This window comes from Parasteatoda tepidariorum, chromosome 4, assembly GCF_043381705.1.
Source record: "Parasteatoda tepidariorum isolate YZ-2023 chromosome 4, CAS_Ptep_4.0, whole genome shotgun sequence".
In the NCBI taxonomy this organism is placed as follows: Eukaryota; Metazoa; Arthropoda; class Arachnida; order Araneae; family Theridiidae; genus Parasteatoda; species Parasteatoda tepidariorum.
Genome location: NC_092207.1, coordinates 42,409,031 through 42,429,525, shown reverse-complemented (window position 1 = coordinate 42,429,525; position 20,495 = coordinate 42,409,031). Strand labels below are relative to the sequence as shown.

The 20,495-nt window shown below is 28.7% G+C and overlaps 1 protein-coding gene across 1 annotated transcript in view; it reads right to left on the bottom strand.

Annotated features, from left to right (window-relative positions):
• Positions 1–20,495, bottom strand: part of LOC107437992 (retinal degeneration B) — a gene marked incomplete in the record, with an annotated part of 41,051 nt that overhangs the window by 15,082 nt on the left and 5,474 nt on the right. The window contains 8 exon segments of the mRNA XM_071179714.1: positions 3,230–3,599; positions 5,147–5,257; positions 5,358–5,468; positions 5,986–6,372; positions 7,793–8,032; positions 11,812–11,986; positions 14,939–15,071; positions 16,772–16,915. Of these exon segments, the coding sequence (XP_071035815.1) occupies positions 3,230–3,599; positions 5,147–5,257; positions 5,358–5,468; positions 5,986–6,372; positions 7,793–8,032; positions 11,812–11,986; positions 14,939–15,016 (1,472 nt within the window).

The following is a 20,495-nucleotide window of genomic DNA, read 5'->3' as shown; positions in this document are numbered from 1 at the left end:
TATATAAAAATAGGATTTAAAAAGGGCAGGAAAGTATGTAAATAGGGTTTCAAAAATGTTAATAATAACAATAATTGTTTTAGGGGAAGGTGTATTTCAGGATAACAAATGTTTCTTTTTTGTTTTATTTTAAAAATGAAAAATAATTATCAATCAATGTTATACTTCAATTTAAAATAATAATTTAACTCAATATTTATTAACAGCTTCTAAATAGAGGGTATTTGGAAATTACTTTTTTAATATACAGGGTGTTTATAAATTCCCGGACCCATTTTGATGTTTAATAACTCATAAAATAATGAAGATATAAACAAACTTATGGCATTTATTGATGGAATAACTCATATATTTTCCTTTTCAGGTTTGAATATCTTTACTGTTGTAAATATCGTCTGCGCGCGTGGTTAATTTCGGATAATTTCATTTTCCAGTCTAAATATCGTCTGCTTATTAATTGCATTTTTCTCTCTTTTGTTTTTGGCAACTATTGCAATGTTATGTTTACTCTTGATGTGTTTGTTCTATGTAGTACTTTTCTATGCGATGTTTTATTCGAGCGGATATTAAGGAGAATGCATACACCGCAAGAGAAAGCACAGATTTTATGGATACCTGGAACTTACCGCTATCTGGCGTGAAATTGACTATCTCCGTAAACCCCGTATGATATTCTCCATGCGACGAAGGGGGCACACGTGCAAGTTCATTGACAAGGGTCATGAAACTTTTTAAGTCTATCTAACCATTTATGTTAATATTTGAATCTATATCTTTATTATTTTATGAGTTTTTAAATATCAAAATGGGTTCGGGACTTTATAAACACCCTGTATAGTGAAAAAAACAGCATTTATAATCTAGAAATATAAACGAAATTCGGAATACTACATCAATTTCTTAAAGGAAGATCCGTCTCTACGAATCGGGAAAATTTCATTCTAGAGGGAATTTGCTAGTTTTAATAAAAAGAAAAGCGTGGACAAGCATCGCGTACAATATAGGAGTATTAAATAGCGTTTGATATTTTTCAGCACAATTAAATGATAAATCTCTGCGTGTTTATAAATTCCACAAGAAGAAAAAATTTTTGGACGAAAATGACCATGACCGTGCTTTCTGGAGTTACAGCAAAAGTAAAGTATCATTATAATAGATCTTATTTAATTAATAATTCTTAAAACAAAAACTAATTTAATATTAACAGAAATGCAATTAATTCACAGTTTAGATTCAGGTGGAACATTAAAAATTGGGTCTTATATAAATATCCCCACAAAAAAAATTCAAACTGGTAAACTCAAGTACCCTCTTCTATGTAAGTGGCAAAACGTTGTGAACTTTTTAAGATGAATTGAACGAGACCCGCTTAAACCTGATGTGCGAGGTGAAGCTACTTTTTACCTTTACCAAGAGGAGTTTACCAAATAGCTTTTTCCCTTGAGTTTAACAATAAGATAAATAAAACTATTTTTACTACAAGATGACTGGATACAAGTCAAAAATTGTAGTTTTTGTTAATTGTACCTATGTAACTTATAAACTTTCCGACCACGGTTTTGTCCCATTCGATTTAATGTGTAAAAGTACATTAGAGACAATGCCGCACTTGTCTAATTACGAATTCCGACACAAAAACGTACTTTCTCGAAATAAAGATACCCTTTTTTCAACGAATTCGGATTTCTGATTTTCAAATTATAGGGAGAGGGTGTAGCCGCAATCCCGAAAATATGGTCTCAATAGTTAAGTCAGAAACGCAGTCGAAAGTTAAAGCCCTTAATGTTTATTCCACTTTCTTTCATATTTTGCTACACCTCAAAAACTTTTTAAGCGAATCAAAAATTGTTTTGATTCAATGATAAAACTCTTTTATCCAACAATAACTCCGTGAAAAAAATAATTTTTAATAATTACTTTATTATATTGTTTGTTAAGAATAGTCAGAAAATTTTGGAATTGTAAGGCGTACAAATTTTTATATCATTTTAAAGTGTATAATTAAATGACAAAATGCAAAATAATGTAATTGGTCGGATAGTTCTCAAGAAATTAAATGTTTAAATATATGACTTTTCTAAAATTTGATAACTCATAAATTTACACTCATTTTGTAATTGTCATTTACACTCATTTTGTAATTGTCATTTACACTCATTTTGTCAATTAAATTTATATACTTTAAATTGATCAAAAAATTTGTCTGTCTTGCGATTCAAACTTTTTTAGACTATTATTAACACGTTGAATACCATGAGAGTCACCGGTGACCGGCACTGAGTTTGTTCGTAGTGCCACGGGGGTCACCGGTGACCGGCGAAGCCAAGTTTATTAGAAACACATAATTCGAGTAAATTTTTATTATCGTTACTAAAATGGTTTGAATAAATTAATGCAATAGGACACACAAAAATAGTTTTATTTATATACACAGAGATGCCAACTTGCTCCGGACAGCGAATAAATATTTTCAAGTGGTAGTTCATTAATTGTGATTCTTGGTTTAATAAATTCAATTTAGTAGATTTTTATTCACCACTATTTCTAAACAATTCGTAGGCTTATATAATTCACCACTTTTTTCAGATATGTCATGCTAAACCTTTTAAAAACTAGCAAAATCTGTCTAATATTTGCCAATTTAGTTCGCAGCTATTGGCCAGACGGGCAAGTCATGTAAAATTAGCGTGGCATTCAGCTTGTTAACAAGTTCAATAAAAAATAATTATTAAAAATTATTTAAGTGGAATTATCTTTCGATAAACGAATTCTATAATTGTATGCAAAAATGTTTCAATTCATTGGAAAATTTTTGAGATACAGCAAAAATACACAAAAAGTGAAATTAACTTTAAGGTGTCCCAACTTTCGACTGCTCTTCTGTCTAAACTTTATTCAGAGAAAGAACGTTTTTTTTTTCTTTTGTGTCTGATTTCATTACTCAAATTATTGTTTGTACCAATAAGCATGTTTAAGATTAGGACCTCGAACGAAATACGTAAAAACCCGATAATCAGATCAAAAATAATTCAACTTGATTGTTAGTTTGTTTGTTTTTTTCGCATTGTACATTTACAAACGTGAGTTCGCTAATCTCCGAAAAAAGTTAGAAAATAATGAATTTAAGGCATATATATTTCCAGAATAAATACTGTTTTTAGATTGTTATTATATGAAATAAGATAGTCAATAGTTGTTAAAGATTAAGACTGTTAGAAATGAAAATTACTTTGATAAGACTGCAAGAGCTTCTGAGCACACAGCAGCACATGATACAAGACGCACACTCAAATGCCCTAATAATGTAGGATAATGTTGTCGCATTACAGCCTCAAAAGAACTAGCAAAAGTATTTACATCAGTCTTCTTGTTAGCCGTAGGTTCGATACCAGAATCTAGCACGCTACCAGCATGCATAACCATGACTAAAATGGTGGTTGTACATGAAGACTGATGGGCAGGTGAAGCAGTGGGCGTGGAGGGCAATGAGGTATCCAAGCTAGTACGAGTTGCAGCAGAAGCGGATCCAACACTAGGATTTCTGACATTGGCATGTTCAGACTGAACCTTCTTAATGAAAGTGTTGGAAAATATGCTATCTGAAATTGAAATGGAAACCAAAGAACGTTGAATTCGAAGAAAAAATATTAAATGCTAGTATGTTAATTGAGTTCAAAGAGAAACATAATCAAGTATAGTAATAGCATAAATGAAAAAACAGCAACAAAGCACAGATCTAGTCTATAAAAACAACGTCACATTTAATTGCTCCATGACAGCTACGTAAAATAGAAATTAAATATTTAGTTTACTAAGTTACTGTAAAAGCTACTTTAATAGCCGTAAGGGTAAACTTTGCGCTACATATGAACAAAGAAAAGTGACGTGAATAAAGCACAAATAAAGGTACAAAAATGGACATATTATAATAGGTTTCAAAAAGTTATAATAGGTAAAATATAATAGGCCATTATAATAGGTTTAAAAAAAATTTTAAAGTAGTAAAACATAAAATAGTTACAGCTGTAAGTAGGTTTAATAGAACACTTTTCAGCGAATAAAAGGAAACGAAAAATTTTCCTAAGAACTCATTTACTTTATAACTGCGCTCATTTAACTTTCTATGGTGGAAGTGGCAATCTTTTTCTGTCTAATGACTATACCCTTAACGTATTTTATTAGTTTTTTTAACTACTTATTTATTACGCTGAATTATTTAAAGTTACAAATATCAGCAGGTGATACTCAAAAATAATTATCGAGCTTTACAAAATTCTTTGTATATTATAATATTTACAAGCCAAAGAATACTTGCGTTGCAATAATCATACATTTCAACCGACGACATAAAGGCGTTTACAATTTACATTAAGTGGGATACAGTAATATTTCTACTTTCATTCAAATCTATAAATGGTAAATTTCCCTTTTTAGGAACAGTAATACTAAAACTCTATTTCTTTTATTTAAATTTTATTCAGAGGAGGTGCATACATCTGGCAGAGTTTGTAAATCTGTAATTTTTTTTTCTAAGAAATAGATATTAAAAAATTTATGTTGAATTTAAATAATAATAAAACAAGTTGTTGAAAGGTCAAGAAGACTCATAAAAGAAATTAAAAGTTATAACTTATTTTTTTAAAGACATATATAAAATATTTCACCAGTTAAAATGATTTTTGGATTTGGAAACTTAATTGGAACTGTTTATGTGCACCATTATCGGGTTCAAATATATATTAAGTAAGCCGCATGCTTCTAAAAGTTTTGTTTTGTGTCAGAAAGAGGTAAGCGTTTACAATTTGCTTATTTTTGCAACCAATGGTGTAGAGGTAATAGTTAAGACACTGTATCTCTATAAACTAAATACCCAGAAAAATCCCGCGTAAAATGAAAAAGTAATTAATTTTGGAAAATGAAACTCACATAATCATAGAGAAAGGAAGCGTTATTTGCTTATCAATGAAAATAGGTGAAAAATAAAAAAGCGCTTATAAATTAGAACGGATTCCATAAATAAAATTATTGGATAAATGTTTATTCACAACGTAAAAATTAAGATTAAAATAAAACTATTATTTTGACAATGCTGTCCAAAACCTATTTCAAAATATCATCATTATGATTAATATGAAACATTACTTACCATCTCGAAAATCAGGCATGTCAGGTGCATTTTGATCTTTTTCGTCATCGTCAGGTATCATGTCCATTGAGTTCCATCGAGCTAAGGTAAACGCTTCCATCATTATATTTTCTAGAGAAAAAAAAGGATATTTTTATAATTTTATTAGATTTTATAATACATCAGTATTTTCGAAGTAAACAAACAAAACAAAAAAAACTGTTATGCATACCTTCGGCATCGAAAAATTCCTCGTCCGAACTACTTTCTGAATCTCTCACGATGCTTTCCATTCGCCAGTTGGCTGCTACTTGAAGATCGAAACTTGCATTTGAACTTCCACCTGAAATTGATTCAAATGCAATGGAAAACAATATTAAAGCTAAACATTGATTTCCATAATTTATTACCAAACATTACGGTTGAATTAAACAAAGGAACAGCTGTATTTAAAACTATAAAAAAAATTCTTTGTTTGTCCAATTAAAAATTGTTTGAAGGGTATTACTAACGGTTTAAAAAATTATATTTTGCAACCAAAAAATTATGATTGTTAAAGATTTTTAGACTGTTCCATACAGACAGTAAACATTTTATTCCTGCTTTCATTACACCCAAAAAAAAATTTTTATCTGATTTAAGATACCTTTTTTTATTCAGAAATTTTTTAAGTAAATTTAAAAAATAATCCCGTCGAACCAGTCGCGTTTCCTTATGTTAGAGTAAGAATCGCTTAATAATTTAAGTTAAAAAATTATTAAATTTAACCTAACCCTAAAATCTAAAGCTCTCTCCATATATGCGTATTGAATTAGACTATAGTTAAAAGTAACAAAGCAATTAATAATCATTTAACTTACTAGGAGAACAAAGGGCTGTTCTAGATCCACTTCTTGACCACAATTTTTGCCTACCATCTTCTGCTGGGGCGTTATCATTCCCGATATTGGCAACTGACAGGTTTCTAGGTTTACGAGGTCTATTTGGAGATGGACTTCCTTCCAAATGCACACAAGAATCATTGTCTTTGTCTTTATCAATTGCATTAAGATCAATTTCTTGTCCAGAGCAAGCAGATGGACTAGGATGAACTGATGGTTGAGAATCTTCGTCGGTATTCATTTTTTTCGCAAGCGCTTCTTGCGTTTCTCGTTCCAGCCGACGAATATCATCCATTGTAAGGCCATACCATTCATCTTGCCAAGCCCAAGCTTGTCTGTGGGCGCGGAACATTGTTTTTCTAAGAGCTGTTACAATAAATAAAAGCAAAATACCAAACTAAGTATATAAAATATTAGAAATGCAGTTTTTTTCCCATTACAAAAAGATGAACTAAAAATATATAAGTCGGAAGCAACTAATTTTGAAACATATTCCAATCCACCATCGTAATTTAAAACACAATTTTTAGCACTTAATTAAATGTACAATTTTAATTGAGAGCTTGGTTGAATTGAAAGCTGAGGACATGAGTCGATAACGTAATACATAAGTAGAAGTTTAGATTTCATCAAACAAAAATAAAATGAAATATTTCGTTTTTATAACTTAATAAATATAATAAGTGAGTTAATTATCGAGCAATCAGTGTTAAATGGATTACAATTCGCAAATGATAATGAAATTGTTAAAGTCACAATATTATGAACCATCCATTAATGTTGTTACTTATCTCCTTGATTTAGATCCCAAAACCAAAAGTCCAAAAAGTCATGTCGTATCAACAAATCGCAAACAGTCTCTCCATTCAACAGTAGCTATCACTGAGGTTCCAATGCAATCAATAATATGAGAGGACTGAGTTGTGACAATCGGCAGATGTCTTCTCGATTCCCTGAAGGATGGAACTTTTTATGTGATCAGTCCTAAGTTTAGATAAAACGTTTGAGCAAATGAAGGACAGCACTGCAGAGATAATTCAGGACATTAAGCGGCGTACCATGAACTGGAGAAATTTTCCAAGCGGCATTTATTTTCGCCAAAATTCGAGAGTGAACCTCAGAAGCTTGTAGTATGGAGTAAGGGACTGTGAGAAGGTCACTGTTCTACCTAGCAAGCAGATCAGCAATTATTTTCCAAAAACTGCCACGTGGGATGGAATCCACTGAAAGTACACAGGGCCGATCTTAAAATGATATCCTGTCCATATTTAAACAGGATACGTGGTCAATCCTTCAAGTATTGAATTTTAGCTATCAGTCAATATCCACACATCACGTATGCCAGAGTTCAAAGCAATTAATTCCTAATGAACCCCTACCAATGTCCACAATAAGTTCATAAAATCTTATCTAAATCTAAGTATTGAATTTTATTTTATTTTATTTTTTTCTATTCTATGAGCCGTCTAAAGTGCGCAATAGAACAGAAAAATGATTTAATTTACGGTAACATTTAGATCAAGACCAGATTCTATGACCTTATTGGAAAATTAATAAAATTATAATCACGCTTTTCATTAATCGACAAAAAGATTCTCATTGGCAACGACAGTAAAATTTAAAAAGGGATTAACTTGGAAGAGCTAGAAAAGAAATGTTTAAACTATTAAACGCGAAAGGCGTGGCCATTTCCCAAACTATAAATTTCATATATTAAAAACATATACAAGTAAATTTCAATTAAAATTAAGGAAAAGGAAAAAATTTCAATTAAAATAATAATTACCAAAATCATGGATAAATTTTTCAATTTTAGTTTGCATGCCCCAGTAGCGGAATTCCACACGGCAAAGCTTGTATGCACACATAATTGGGCTGTCTTGAATTGTTTGTGAAGTCGAATATTCATCAAGCCACTCATCAGAGAGAGGGCCTCTGTTAGTTTTTGAGGACACGTAAAGTTTGGGATCTTCATCTTGAATATATTCTGATGAATAAGACGTGTCTTTCACAACGTCAATTAAATCTACAATAAAATAAATTCTCAATTTATAAATTTTTATTTAATCCGGAATATTTATTTAATCCGGATGAAATAAATTTCATAAAATATAGAATATAAGCGTGGTAATCAAAATATATTTTAACTGTTAACTGCATTTGACTACATAATATGTTTGATTTTATATTATATATATTTGGCAACATTAGTCAAAATTGTTATAATTTAAGTCAAATGATTGTGATATAGATCCGAATAAGGATAATTAGAATTTGGGGAGAAAAACCGAGCGAATTTGTATAGAAGTAAATTAACATTCAACTTTTTTTTCCAACAATAATAAGTCTTGTTAAATAGAAACACCATAGTCACATGACTAGAGGGTGTCATCAAAGTTTCAGTGCGGACGGAGCCTCCTTGAGAAGGATAGAAAATTTTCTGATTTCCTATTATATAAATTTTTTTCTTTAATCCCCCTGGAGATTTTGCTATTCTGAGAAATCCAAGGATATGGATGAGACATTTGCAATTCAAAAAGTAAAAAATTAGGATTGTATTCATGGGCTGAAAATGTTTAAATCGATTTTAAGAAAGAATAAGGCAATTACGTTTTAGAAAAGCCCAATTAGTACATTAGTTAAAGCAAGCAGGAAGTACAGCTGAATCGCATGTTGGACATTAAGTCTGTAGTATATGCTCAGAGACGATTTGGTTTCACCTCAACGATATTGTGTAAAAATTAAAATCACCAATTCAAACAAATGATTTGAACAAATGATTTTTTCAACTCGTAGTTGTGAATAATATTGACTTGCTATTTTTTTTAATTTTCATTTATTTATTTATTTGTTTATTTTATTAACGCTTGTTTCCTATCTCAAGTTGAGTGACTTGAGCCAACTGAGACGAAAAATCTTTTAGACGGTACAAAATGCATATTTTGCATTATTTTGATTGCATATTTTTTGCATTGCATATTTTGCATTATTTTGCATTATTTTGCATTCGCGGCTTAAAATTAATTTACCATATCAAACAAAATTTATTGCAACTAAAAATTTATGAATATTTTAATAATTTATTAGAAAATTAATAATTCTTAGTAGTGGAATGTAATACTACTTATCCTTATCTCCATACATTTTGCGTGTACAAAACCGATAAAATTGAGGTATCCTCCTCTGTTGTAAAATGGTCTGTTTCAAAACCAATTTTTTTAAACATTTCTTATTAATTGACTATCTTCAAAAACGATATTGTCGTAAGTTTTACAGAAAAACAAGTAAAATAGTAATAAACCAAAACTAGCCCCGCTCTCCCTAGCTATTCAATACGTAGGAAAAAAATACAGATTGGTACGAATTATTTTAGATATGAAATTCATATTCATTCATAAATAACAATCAGAAAATAAAAATCTCATTGGATTGCAAAAGCCAAAAAGTAAAATTAGTGCAGTAATTTTAAAATAGCTTTTTACAATAAAATATTACTATAAAAATTTACTTTTTACTGTGTTTTAGGGGATAAATAGCATTTTCCTTTACTAATACAAATGAATTGATACACATACTATTAATTTTCTTAATCAAATATTTGGCAAAAAGACAACTTATATTCAATATTTATTTTATGCCACTGTAATCGTAAAAATTCTAATGATGCCTCGAAATGGTTACATACCATTCGCAGTATTTGGCAGCCTTTCAAAGGTCAGTCTGACCCTAGATCATTTTAAGTTTTCAGTGATAGGATGTCAAGGGCAAATGACAATAACTTTTAAGAATCGTTTAAAAATTTTAAATTGATAAATTTTTATACCAATTTGATCGTTTACTTCAAAATAAAACGTTGCATAAAAAAAAAAAGCCGAAATCAATCGCAATTACTTTATTTACCCTCAAAGCAAGATAGAAAGTTGCATTATATCGATCACCGTTGTCTTATATGCTGAGCTTTTGCTCCATTTCCATAAATGTTACAGAAGAGATCAAAATAAAATATCATTAGTAAATTTAATTTACATAAATGATTTTGGAAAAAATCGATACATGTTGTTGAAAAAATTTTAATCGTAAAAGAACATTCGAGATTTCATTTCTTTTTATTAAGTATTGTGATATATATGCATTAATATTTAAAATTACGCATAGAAAAATAATGTTTTTAAAAATACGAGAAAGAAATTTTTAAACATCAAAATAGTTTGTAATGGAAATTAAAGAACAGACAATAAAGCTTTCAAAAAACCTACAAAATGTTGATTTTGAAAGAAGCAAAAATGTGCATAAAACAAGGGTTAAAAGGAATTAAAATTTCCTTTATTACTAAAATAAATAAATAAAAGTAACTAATGTTTTTAAATTATTCAAACTTTTTTCAATGTTCTGAAAATAGTATCTTGAAATACACGCTAGAAATAATATCGTACTACCAACGTTGCTAATTCGTCGATTTGCCATGATGCTGGTAATCCCCATGAAACTGTCGTTGAAGATCATCGTAGCCAAATAATTGGCAATTTCAACCACATCTTTACTGAAATCATTCAACGACACATCTTTTTGGAGAAAACGTCCAAAGAAGCAAATTTAGAGATTCATTATTGTTTTGACTTTCCAGTAAATTGCTATTTGACAAGTCTTCGTTTATAGGCCTGATTGTCTCCTGCACCATCCGTGAGCCATTACCTATGCGGGACTGCTGTTCCGATTATTGCGTTTTGTAACTAATCAAATAGTTTCCAGGAAAAATGGTTTCGCTCATATTTACCCCATAGTATAAGACTTCAAAATATGCAATAAAAAAACGATATTTAGATTTTTCTTTTTAATTTCTAGATTAGAAAACTCCATCAAAGCTCGATATGACCCATTTCAGATTAAAGAAAATGCAGATACGACTTGAAACTATGCGGAGACGGGGAACGTGTTTTGCACCAGTAGCGAGGTTAAAATCAGCCACTATTTTATACCTGAGACATTTTGAAACTACAGATAATATCTTTCCAAGACTTTTGAATCGTCCTAACAGCGAGGTGCTTATTGAACTCCTCAGACATAATATTTTTTATTAATCGTTTTATTGTCCCAGAATGTGCACTTGAACGAGATTTTGTAAAGTCAACGCACTATTTTTTCCATTGAATTGGCAATCTCCGAGCAATGGATTCCATAATGCCCAGTGAACCACGTAAAAACAATGTCCTTTTTGCTGAATTTATTTTTCTTAAATATAATTTTTAAAATTGATAACGTCCGGTGTTCGAAACCCAGACCCTCGGGATTAGCAATTTGTTGCTGCCTACCACTTAACTCTAACGGTTCATCTGGGTGTCAGATTTATAACAAGCTTTTTAAGTAAATTCTACGGTTTATCGAGGGAAGAGGGGGGGAAGAGGACGAAGCCTCAAATATTAACTGGCAAGTCATTTGGCCAGTATGTTTATAATCCCCTTAAGGTTTGAAATAAAAATAATATAATCAAACGAAAAATGCAGTTTGCAATGAAAGGAAAGTTGGCAAACATATTAAGACACGCAGGATTTTATTTTACTTGATTCTTAACGTCAAACTAGACTTCCAAATGGGCTATTGGCCAAAGCGTGAAGCAGGAGGGGGGAGATTTTGACAAGACATGAAATTTGCCAACGAAAGTAGATTGGAAAAAAAATATCTTAAAAGTATTGTTCTATGCATCATAAATTCATATATGCGTAAAAAAAATAGAAATTAATTTAACATGCTTAAGAATCTCAGAATTAAATTCGATAATTTGAAAAAATAAATATATAGAATGCTTACCAACAACTCGATTTCTCAAATCACTACCAGAAAGATTAAACACGTTTTCTTGCTGTCCACCATCATTAAAATATTTAGTTTCAATTTCTAGAAGGAATTTTTCGACAAACGGTGAGGTGTAACGAGTTTTAGTATAGNATAATATATATATATATATATAAAAACAAGAACCAAACTTTTACACTCTCTTTTGCTTCTAAGACTATTAGTATCGTTTCCAAATTGTTGCTCATATCACCCAAAAAAATTTTCGGGCCTATTGTATCTTGCATCCAAACTGATTGTCCAAAAATCTAGTTTGAATTTTTTTCAGATTAATTTCATAAACTAATTAATAATTAGTAATAATTAATTAGTAAACTTTAGGGGCCTCTTCGCACCCTTAACCCTCTTAACAATATAAGTTTGAGAAAGTTCGTATTCGATTTTTTATCTGCGCTTTTTTTCCAATTGAATAACATAAAATGAAACATGTCTATTGTAATGCAGTAAAACAATAAAACAAATTAATGGAGTGAAATTATGGATTGAATCAAGAATATAGTTACAAAAGCTGAAATCGAATTTACTAAGCCAAATTTAAACTACTTTGAATTACATCAAAACAAGAATATCAAACATGTTTTTCAGTAAATTTGACGTAAATGCAAAGGAGAAAATATCATTAGGATCATCGAACCTGTGTTTACCTAAAAAGTGAAGCTTTGATGCAATTTTTTAAAATGCAAAAACATTAAACAAAAACAAAAATATTACTATCATCAAAAAATTTAAATTTTTAATATAAGTTAAATTTAAGGAAAGAAAAAGTTTTAAAAAAATATTTCGTTAAAAAGTTTCACAATTTTGTAAAATAAATTAAAACGCAAAGTTACACCCTTTTATTTGAACTTAATCCTAAAAGTCTTAATATTATATTGCAAAAGTCAAAACTAAAGCAATAAAACAAGAGGCGTATTGCAGTTTTTATTATTTCAACATAAGGTTTGCTTATTTTTGCAGACAAAGGCAGAAATTGCGTCTAAAAGAGCCAAAAATATGCTTTTGTAATATTTGAACGTCCAGAAACTTTCTGAGGGGTTAAATACTCATAGTGTTTATGACTGTAAATTTGCTTAAGGTGTAATTTCAAAGATTCGATCAAAAAATAAACAAAATGTTTACTTTTCTATTTATTAAAAACTTGATATTTTTTAGAAAATTTTATTTAATCTTTTACATCAAATCTATCACACCTTTTACTAGTTTTTATTTTTTCTTATAAAAGAAGTTTTAATGAGCAATTTTAGCAATAATTGATAAGTAAGATGTCAAGAAGTCTACAAGTACATACCTATTATTAATAGAACTGCAAAACATACAAAAATCAGCTAAAGAAATACAGTAAGTTTCTAAAAATACTTCTTTTTTTCATTTCATATTTGTTACAATATTTCATTTATTGAGACAAGAAACAAAAAACAAGGCCTCAAAGTTAAGTAAATAAATATATCATATTAGGAACTTTAAAAAATATACTGCTCTCAAACCAATATCAGTTTTCTTTGCTCATATAACCCAAAATATCATTTATAATTAAATAAAAAGATTGAGTAATTTAAGTTGAAGAAAATGAAACGCCTTCATTAAGGGGAGCTAAAAAGATTCACGTTAATAAATGAAATTTACATTCCGTCATAAAATTTTAAATCAAGAGCGTGTCTTCGAATTCTACGGGTCTCAAGATCATGCATAAATTTTTTAAATAATTTAATTGCTGAACATGAATGAAAGTTAAAATTTACAATATTTTCATTTAGACAAAAAAATTTTAAAAATTAAACCAGTCTAGATATGTAAAAATAGCTACATTATTAAGTCTATAGATCATTTTATTAACTCTATAGTTCTTTTTATTAATTCTCTCGAATGGTAGCAAAAGACAAAAAAAACTGAAAACAACTTGCAATGGTACGGATTATGTTTGCATCAATAAATTTTTAAATCATATCATTCGTAAATATTTATAAAGTGATTAATATTTTCTTTCTTTTTTCGATCATATTCCATAATTCTGGATAATTAAATTTAAGAAAATATTATCTTGTTTGTGAGTGCTTTAGATTTGCGTAAGGCTGTATTCAAATTAAAATATTATTAATTTTTGACTTTTATCATTGTTATTCTTTTTAGTGAACTTCGAAATCAAAATAAGTCACATCTTATGCTTCATTTTTATGCCTAAAAATAAACTTAACAAACTATTATAAACTGTCATAATATTAATGCTCTACATTTACTCTTATTTATGCGTATTTAGTGAAATGTCAAAGATTGTCCTATGATCTGGAAAGTGTTTTATTAGTTTGACAATGTTCTTAAAGAGCTAAGCTTTTTTTAAAAAAAAACGCATACTTTGCGAACTGTAAATCATTGGAGTAAGAGAATGTTAACATTATCAGAACACACCAATTATACGTAAATGAAAGCCCGAATAATTAGTTACATAACTACTTTCATGTATTGCTGGTGTATGTTGAGGTCGAAAACTGTTCATTTTAGGTATAACAACTTATTGATATCATGTGCTATACCTTAAGCATTTTCCTATTTTGGCATACGTTATAATACATTTTAAAGAATACTTATTTCTTACTTTAAATTTGAAGATGCATTCTTGTATTAACATAACAAAAATATCTTAAATAACCAACACGCTAAATGTTCACATTCATTGATGAAAGTGAGAAAAAAGGATAGTAAGGAAAATATCTCGAATATAACAACGAACTATTACTTGGATGCTGACATTCACCTGAGAATCTAGCTTACATATCATCCTTTCACATTAACTAACACTACAGAATCTTCAGAAAGCAAATAATTTCTTCGCATCAATCAAATCTAATTTTTTTATTATTCTTTTCAATGCACATTCATAAAATATTTCTTTCAGTTGCTTAAGAAATAACAAAATACGAAATTTATAAATTAATTTTAAAACTTTAAAACGCACAAAAAACTATTTTATTAAATGAACTGATATATATATATATATNTATGTATATGTAATTACTTTTTTAAAGTAAGCAATATCAATTATATTTTAAAGATTTAAATTTTTGATTACAAATTAATCAAATAGTACCTGGAAGATGACTTCCAACATGATAAATTTTACGAGTATATTGTCCACTGCCACCAGGTCCATCAGAGTAAGGTTCATTAATAAGTATTTCGACACCACTACCAGCTCCTTTGCTCTCTTGACGGCTTTTTTTCTAAAAATAAAACATTTATGTTTACAACTATGGTAAAATTAAATAACATAAAAATGAAATTAAATAAAAACTATAAAAATTAAATGAAAACTGTTTGTAAAATGCAGTATCTCAAAATGTCTAGATTTTAAATAAAATCGCTGAATGATTACTTTTTGATTATACTACGTCTTCATCTTTATCTTTCACATACCTAATCTTTTCGCTTTTCGTGCAAACAAATAATTGAGTGAGGTTTAAATTTTTATTATTATTTTCTCAGAAGTTTTAGAGACTTATGTCGGAAGACTACGAGACATTTAGGCACAATTTTACTAAACTGGCAACTATAAATCAATTTTTATTGTAAAATCTATAAATATAATACATTGTTGAGAGAGCCTAACACCTCATCAATGGGGGTTCTTTTCAAAGAAAAATGAGGTAAAATTTGAAAATCAGAATCATTTGTACGCGTCATTACTCTTCAGTAACTCAAAACTATTATACTATAAGAACAATTGGTATACCTATGCCTTTCCATTGTCAGAGAATATATGAAGGAAAATGTTTCTAATTGTTTAACAACATAGTAGTTGCCATCAATTTGACAGCATATCACTAACGACTTTTTTATGGTAAAATTTAATGCAAAATAATTATGTCTTTAATATGTAAATAATTATGTCTTTTATCTTCTGAACGATGTTCAATACATTTAAGTGATAATAAAATAAATTCAACTCTCATACATAGAATAGAGAATCAACAATTTCAAACAGAAAGAAGAATCTTTAGAAGATAATCATAATTATCTTAATAAAATTTACACTGCACAACATACACATTGTAAAAATTAGATAAAATGGTTTTAAATACATGAAGAAAATGTTTTATAGTAACTTCTTTCACTGTTAAATAATTAGTGAATGATGATCTACTGAATAAAAATTGTAGCATTAGTGATTCAAAGTAATTTATGTGAAATTAAAATGTATATAAAAGTACATTATTTTCATAAAGCATTGGAATGGAATAAAATGTCTGTTCCTGAATTATGACTTTCTGTTTATCATTACTAGTTGACAACACATGATTATTTGAAGTTGTCCCTCACTTATGGAACTATTTAGTTGTTGATATTTCGTCCCAAGGCACTCATGATTCTTCAATTCTCAGATTTCTATCTCGATCAATTTTCCTACATATTTACTTTTTGATTAATTTACATTTTCAACTAGTTAAAAAACAAAGTGCGGAACGTTTAACTTAAATTAAAATTTTATAATGTGGTGTAAGTCTCAAAATAAATATTTTATAAAAAGTTTGAAAATATTATTGAGTGTTTAAAAATATTTGTCAAAGTGTAAAATAGACATTATCTAATAGGACACAAAAGTTTCACAGAGTTTGATAAATTTTTAATAATTTGGTAAATAAAGGGTTAAATTATTACATAAAAGTAATTCTTACATAAATATTATAACGAAATGAAAAATATAGTGCGTAATATTAAGTACAGTTAGCAAACGTATCAGGATTTTATGATAAATTTGATAATAAGTATATATCAGTATTAGCCATCTAGGGGTTGGAGCTTCCTAGTTATTAATAAATTTCCTTTCTCTATCTAAAAATAAGAAATAAAATCATAAATAATATGTAGTTTTTAGACATATGATTCGTCTTTTTTAAATATTTTTTATTGAATTAATACTTACAGCTATCATATAGAGCTGGGCAATCTTATACTCCTCAACCGTCAGGGGCAGTGGAATTCGATACTCTTTCACGAGCATCTTTTCCGTCTGTTTAATATCACGGCCATTCCTTCACAAAAGCCCCACCGAAGCCCTCCAAAAAACCTACAAAAAAGTTAAAAATTAGTAACAACCAAATAAATTTTTCCTTTTTAAAATTATAAATAAATTATAGATTTAAAAACAAAATCATACACTAAAAAAACAAGAAATTTGCTCCGATTATTATTATTTTCTAAATCTTTAATCATGTAAATGACAGAAATAAATCAAATTTGTAACTCCGTCAAAAACTCTTGAATTTAATAACAAATGAGTTAAAAATATTTAATTTACAACAAAGTAAATAAAATTAGAAAAATAAATAAAGCTGAATGATTGTATGCTTCAGATAAGAGATTGAGGTGACGCACCTTAAGAGGACGCCATGCCGCGGAAAGAAATTTTCGTCGCAAATTCTCTTTCTCCTTCATTATTAATTTAACATTTAAAAGAAAGAAAAAGTAAGTTCAGGCAAACTTAGATTAAGTTATAAAGTTTCAATTGCTGAAAAAAATACCTCAAAATTTTAAAATGCAAACATTATTAGAAGAGAACTTCTCCGTTGCATAATCTTAAGTTATTCTCCCATAATTTATTTTCATTTGCATATTGTAAATTTTTTTCTTTTCAGTACTTCATGGCTTACACTAGGTTTGTTTGCACTCACTTTTTCTACACTTTAAATTTTAAATTAGTAACGAAGAANTTAATATGTAAATAATTATGTCTTTTATCTTCTGAACGATGTTCAATACATTTAAGTGATAATAAAATAAATTCAACTCTCATACATAGAATAGAGAATCAACAATTTCAAACAGAAAGAAGAATCTTTAGAAGATAATCATAATTATCTTAATAAAATTTACACTGCACAACATACACATTGTAAAAATTAGATAAAATGGTTTTAAATACATGAAGAAAATGTTTTATAGTAACTTCTTTCACTGTTAAATAATTAGTGAATGATGATCTACTGAATAAAAATTGTAGAATTAGTGATTCAAAGCAATTTATGTGAAATTAAAATTTATATAAAAGTATATGGAATAAAATGTCTGTCCCTGAATTATGACTTTCTGTTTATCATTACTAGTTGACAACACATGATTATTCAAAGTTAAACCTCACTTATGGAACTATTTAGTTGTTGACATTTCGTTCCAAGGCGTTCATGATTCTTAATTCTTAGATTTCTATCGCGATTAATTTTTCAAGTAAGTCCTTCATATTTATTTTTCGATTTATTTACATTTTCAGCTAGTTAAAAAACTAAGTGTTAAACGTTTAACTTAAATTAAAATCTTATAATGTGGAGTAAGTCTCAAAATAAATATTTTATGAAAAGTTTGAAAATATTATTGAGAGTTAAAAAAATATTTGTTAAAGTGTAAAATAGACATTATCTAATAGGACACAAAAGAGTTTTCATAAATTTTTAATAATTTGGTAAATAAAGGGTTAAATTATTACATAAAAATAATCTTGACATAAATATTATAACGAAATGAAAAATGTTGTGCGCAATATTAAGTACAGTTAGCAAACGTATCAGGATAAGCGCAATATAAATTTGATCATAAGTATATATTAATATTAGCCTCTTAGGGGGTTGGAGCTTCCTAGTTATTAATAACTTGCTTTTCTCTTTCTAAAAATAAGAAATAAAATCATAAATAAAATGTAGTTTTTAGACATATGATTCGTCTTTTTTAAATATTTTTTATGTACATAAAATTAGTTTAATATTTTTTATTGAATTAATACTTACAGCTATCATATAGAGCTGGGCAATCTTATACTCCTCAACCGTCAGGGGCAGTGGAATTCGATACTCTTTCACGAGCATCTTTTCCTTCCGTTTAATATCACGGCCATTCCTTCACAAAAGCCCCGCCGAAGCCCTCCAAAAAACCTACAAAAAGTTAAAATTAGTAACAACAAAATAAATTTTTCCTTTTTAAAATTAAAAATAAATTATAGATTTCAAAATAAAATCGTACAATATAAAAACAAGAAATTTGTTTCGATTATTATCATTATTTTCTAAATCTATAATCATGTAAATGACAGAAATAAATTGAAATTGCAACTCCTTCAGAAACTCTTGAATTTAATAACAAATGATACAAAAATATTTAATTTGCAACAAAGTAAATAAAATTAGAAAAATTAATTAAACTGACTGATTGTATGCTTCAGATAAGAGATTGATGTGACGCACCTTAAGAGGACGCCATGCCACGGAAAGAAATTTTCGTCGCAAATTCTCTTTTTCCTTCATTATTAATTTAACATTTAAAAGAAAGAAAAAGAAAGTTCAGGCAAACTTAGATTAAGTCATAAAGTTTCAATTGCTGAAAAAAATACCTCAAAATTTTAAAATGCAAACAAATTATTAGCAGAGAACTTCTCCGTTGCGTAATCTTAGGTTATCATCCCACAATTTATTTTCATTTGCATATTGTAAATTTTTTCTTCTCAGTATTTGAAACTTCATGGCTTACACTAGGTTTATCTGCACTCACTTTTTCTACACTTTAAATTTTAAATTAGCAATGAAGGAAGAAAGAGAATTTGCGAGGAAACTTTTTTTCTTCTGCAGTATGGCGTCCTCTTAAGTAGATGCACATATCTGATTGAAGAGTAAGCTATAAAACAATAATCAGAATATTCGAGGTTATGTTTAACCAGTTATGGAAATTCTAAAATTAATATATCTTCTTGTGGTGAAAGACTAGAGAGATATATCTTTTCAGTATTTGAAACTTCATGGCTTACACTAGGTTTGTCTGCACTCACTTTTTCTACACTTTAAATTTTAATTTAGTAATGAAGGAGAAAGAGACTTTGCGAGGAAACAATTTTTCTTCTGCAGTATGGCGTCCTCTTAAGTAGATGCACATATCTGATTGAAGAGTAAGCTATAAAACAATAATCAGAATATTCGAGGTTATGTTTAACCAGTTATGGAAATTCTAAAATTAATATATCTTCTTGTGGTGAAAGACTAGAGAGATATATCTTTTCAGTATTTGAAACTTCATGGCTTACACTAGGTTTGTCTGCACTCACTTTTTCTACACTTTAAATTTTAATTTAGTAATGAAGGAGAAAGAGACTTTGCGAGGAAACAATTTTTCTTCTGCAGTATGGCGTCCTCTTAAGTAGATGCACATATCTGATTGAAGAGTAAGCTATAAAACAATAATCAGAATATTCGAGGTTATGTTTAACCAGTTATGGAAATTCTAAAATTAATATATCTTCTTGTGGTGAAAGACTAGAGAGATATATCTTTTCAGTATTTGAAACTTCATGGCTTACACTAGGTTTGTCTGCACTCACTTTTTCTACACTTTAAATTTTAATTTAGTAATGAAGGAGAAAGAGACTTTGCGAGGAAACTTTTTTTCTTCTGCAGTATGGCGTCCTCTTAAGTAGATGCACATATCTGATTGAAGAGTAAGCTATAAAACAATAATCAGAATATTCGAGGTTATGTTTAACCAGTTATGGAAATTCTAAAATTAATATATCTTCTTGTGGTGAAAGACTAGAGAGATATATCTTTTCAGTATTTGAAACTTCATGGCTTACACTAGGTTTGTCTGCACTCACTTTTTCTACACTTTAAATT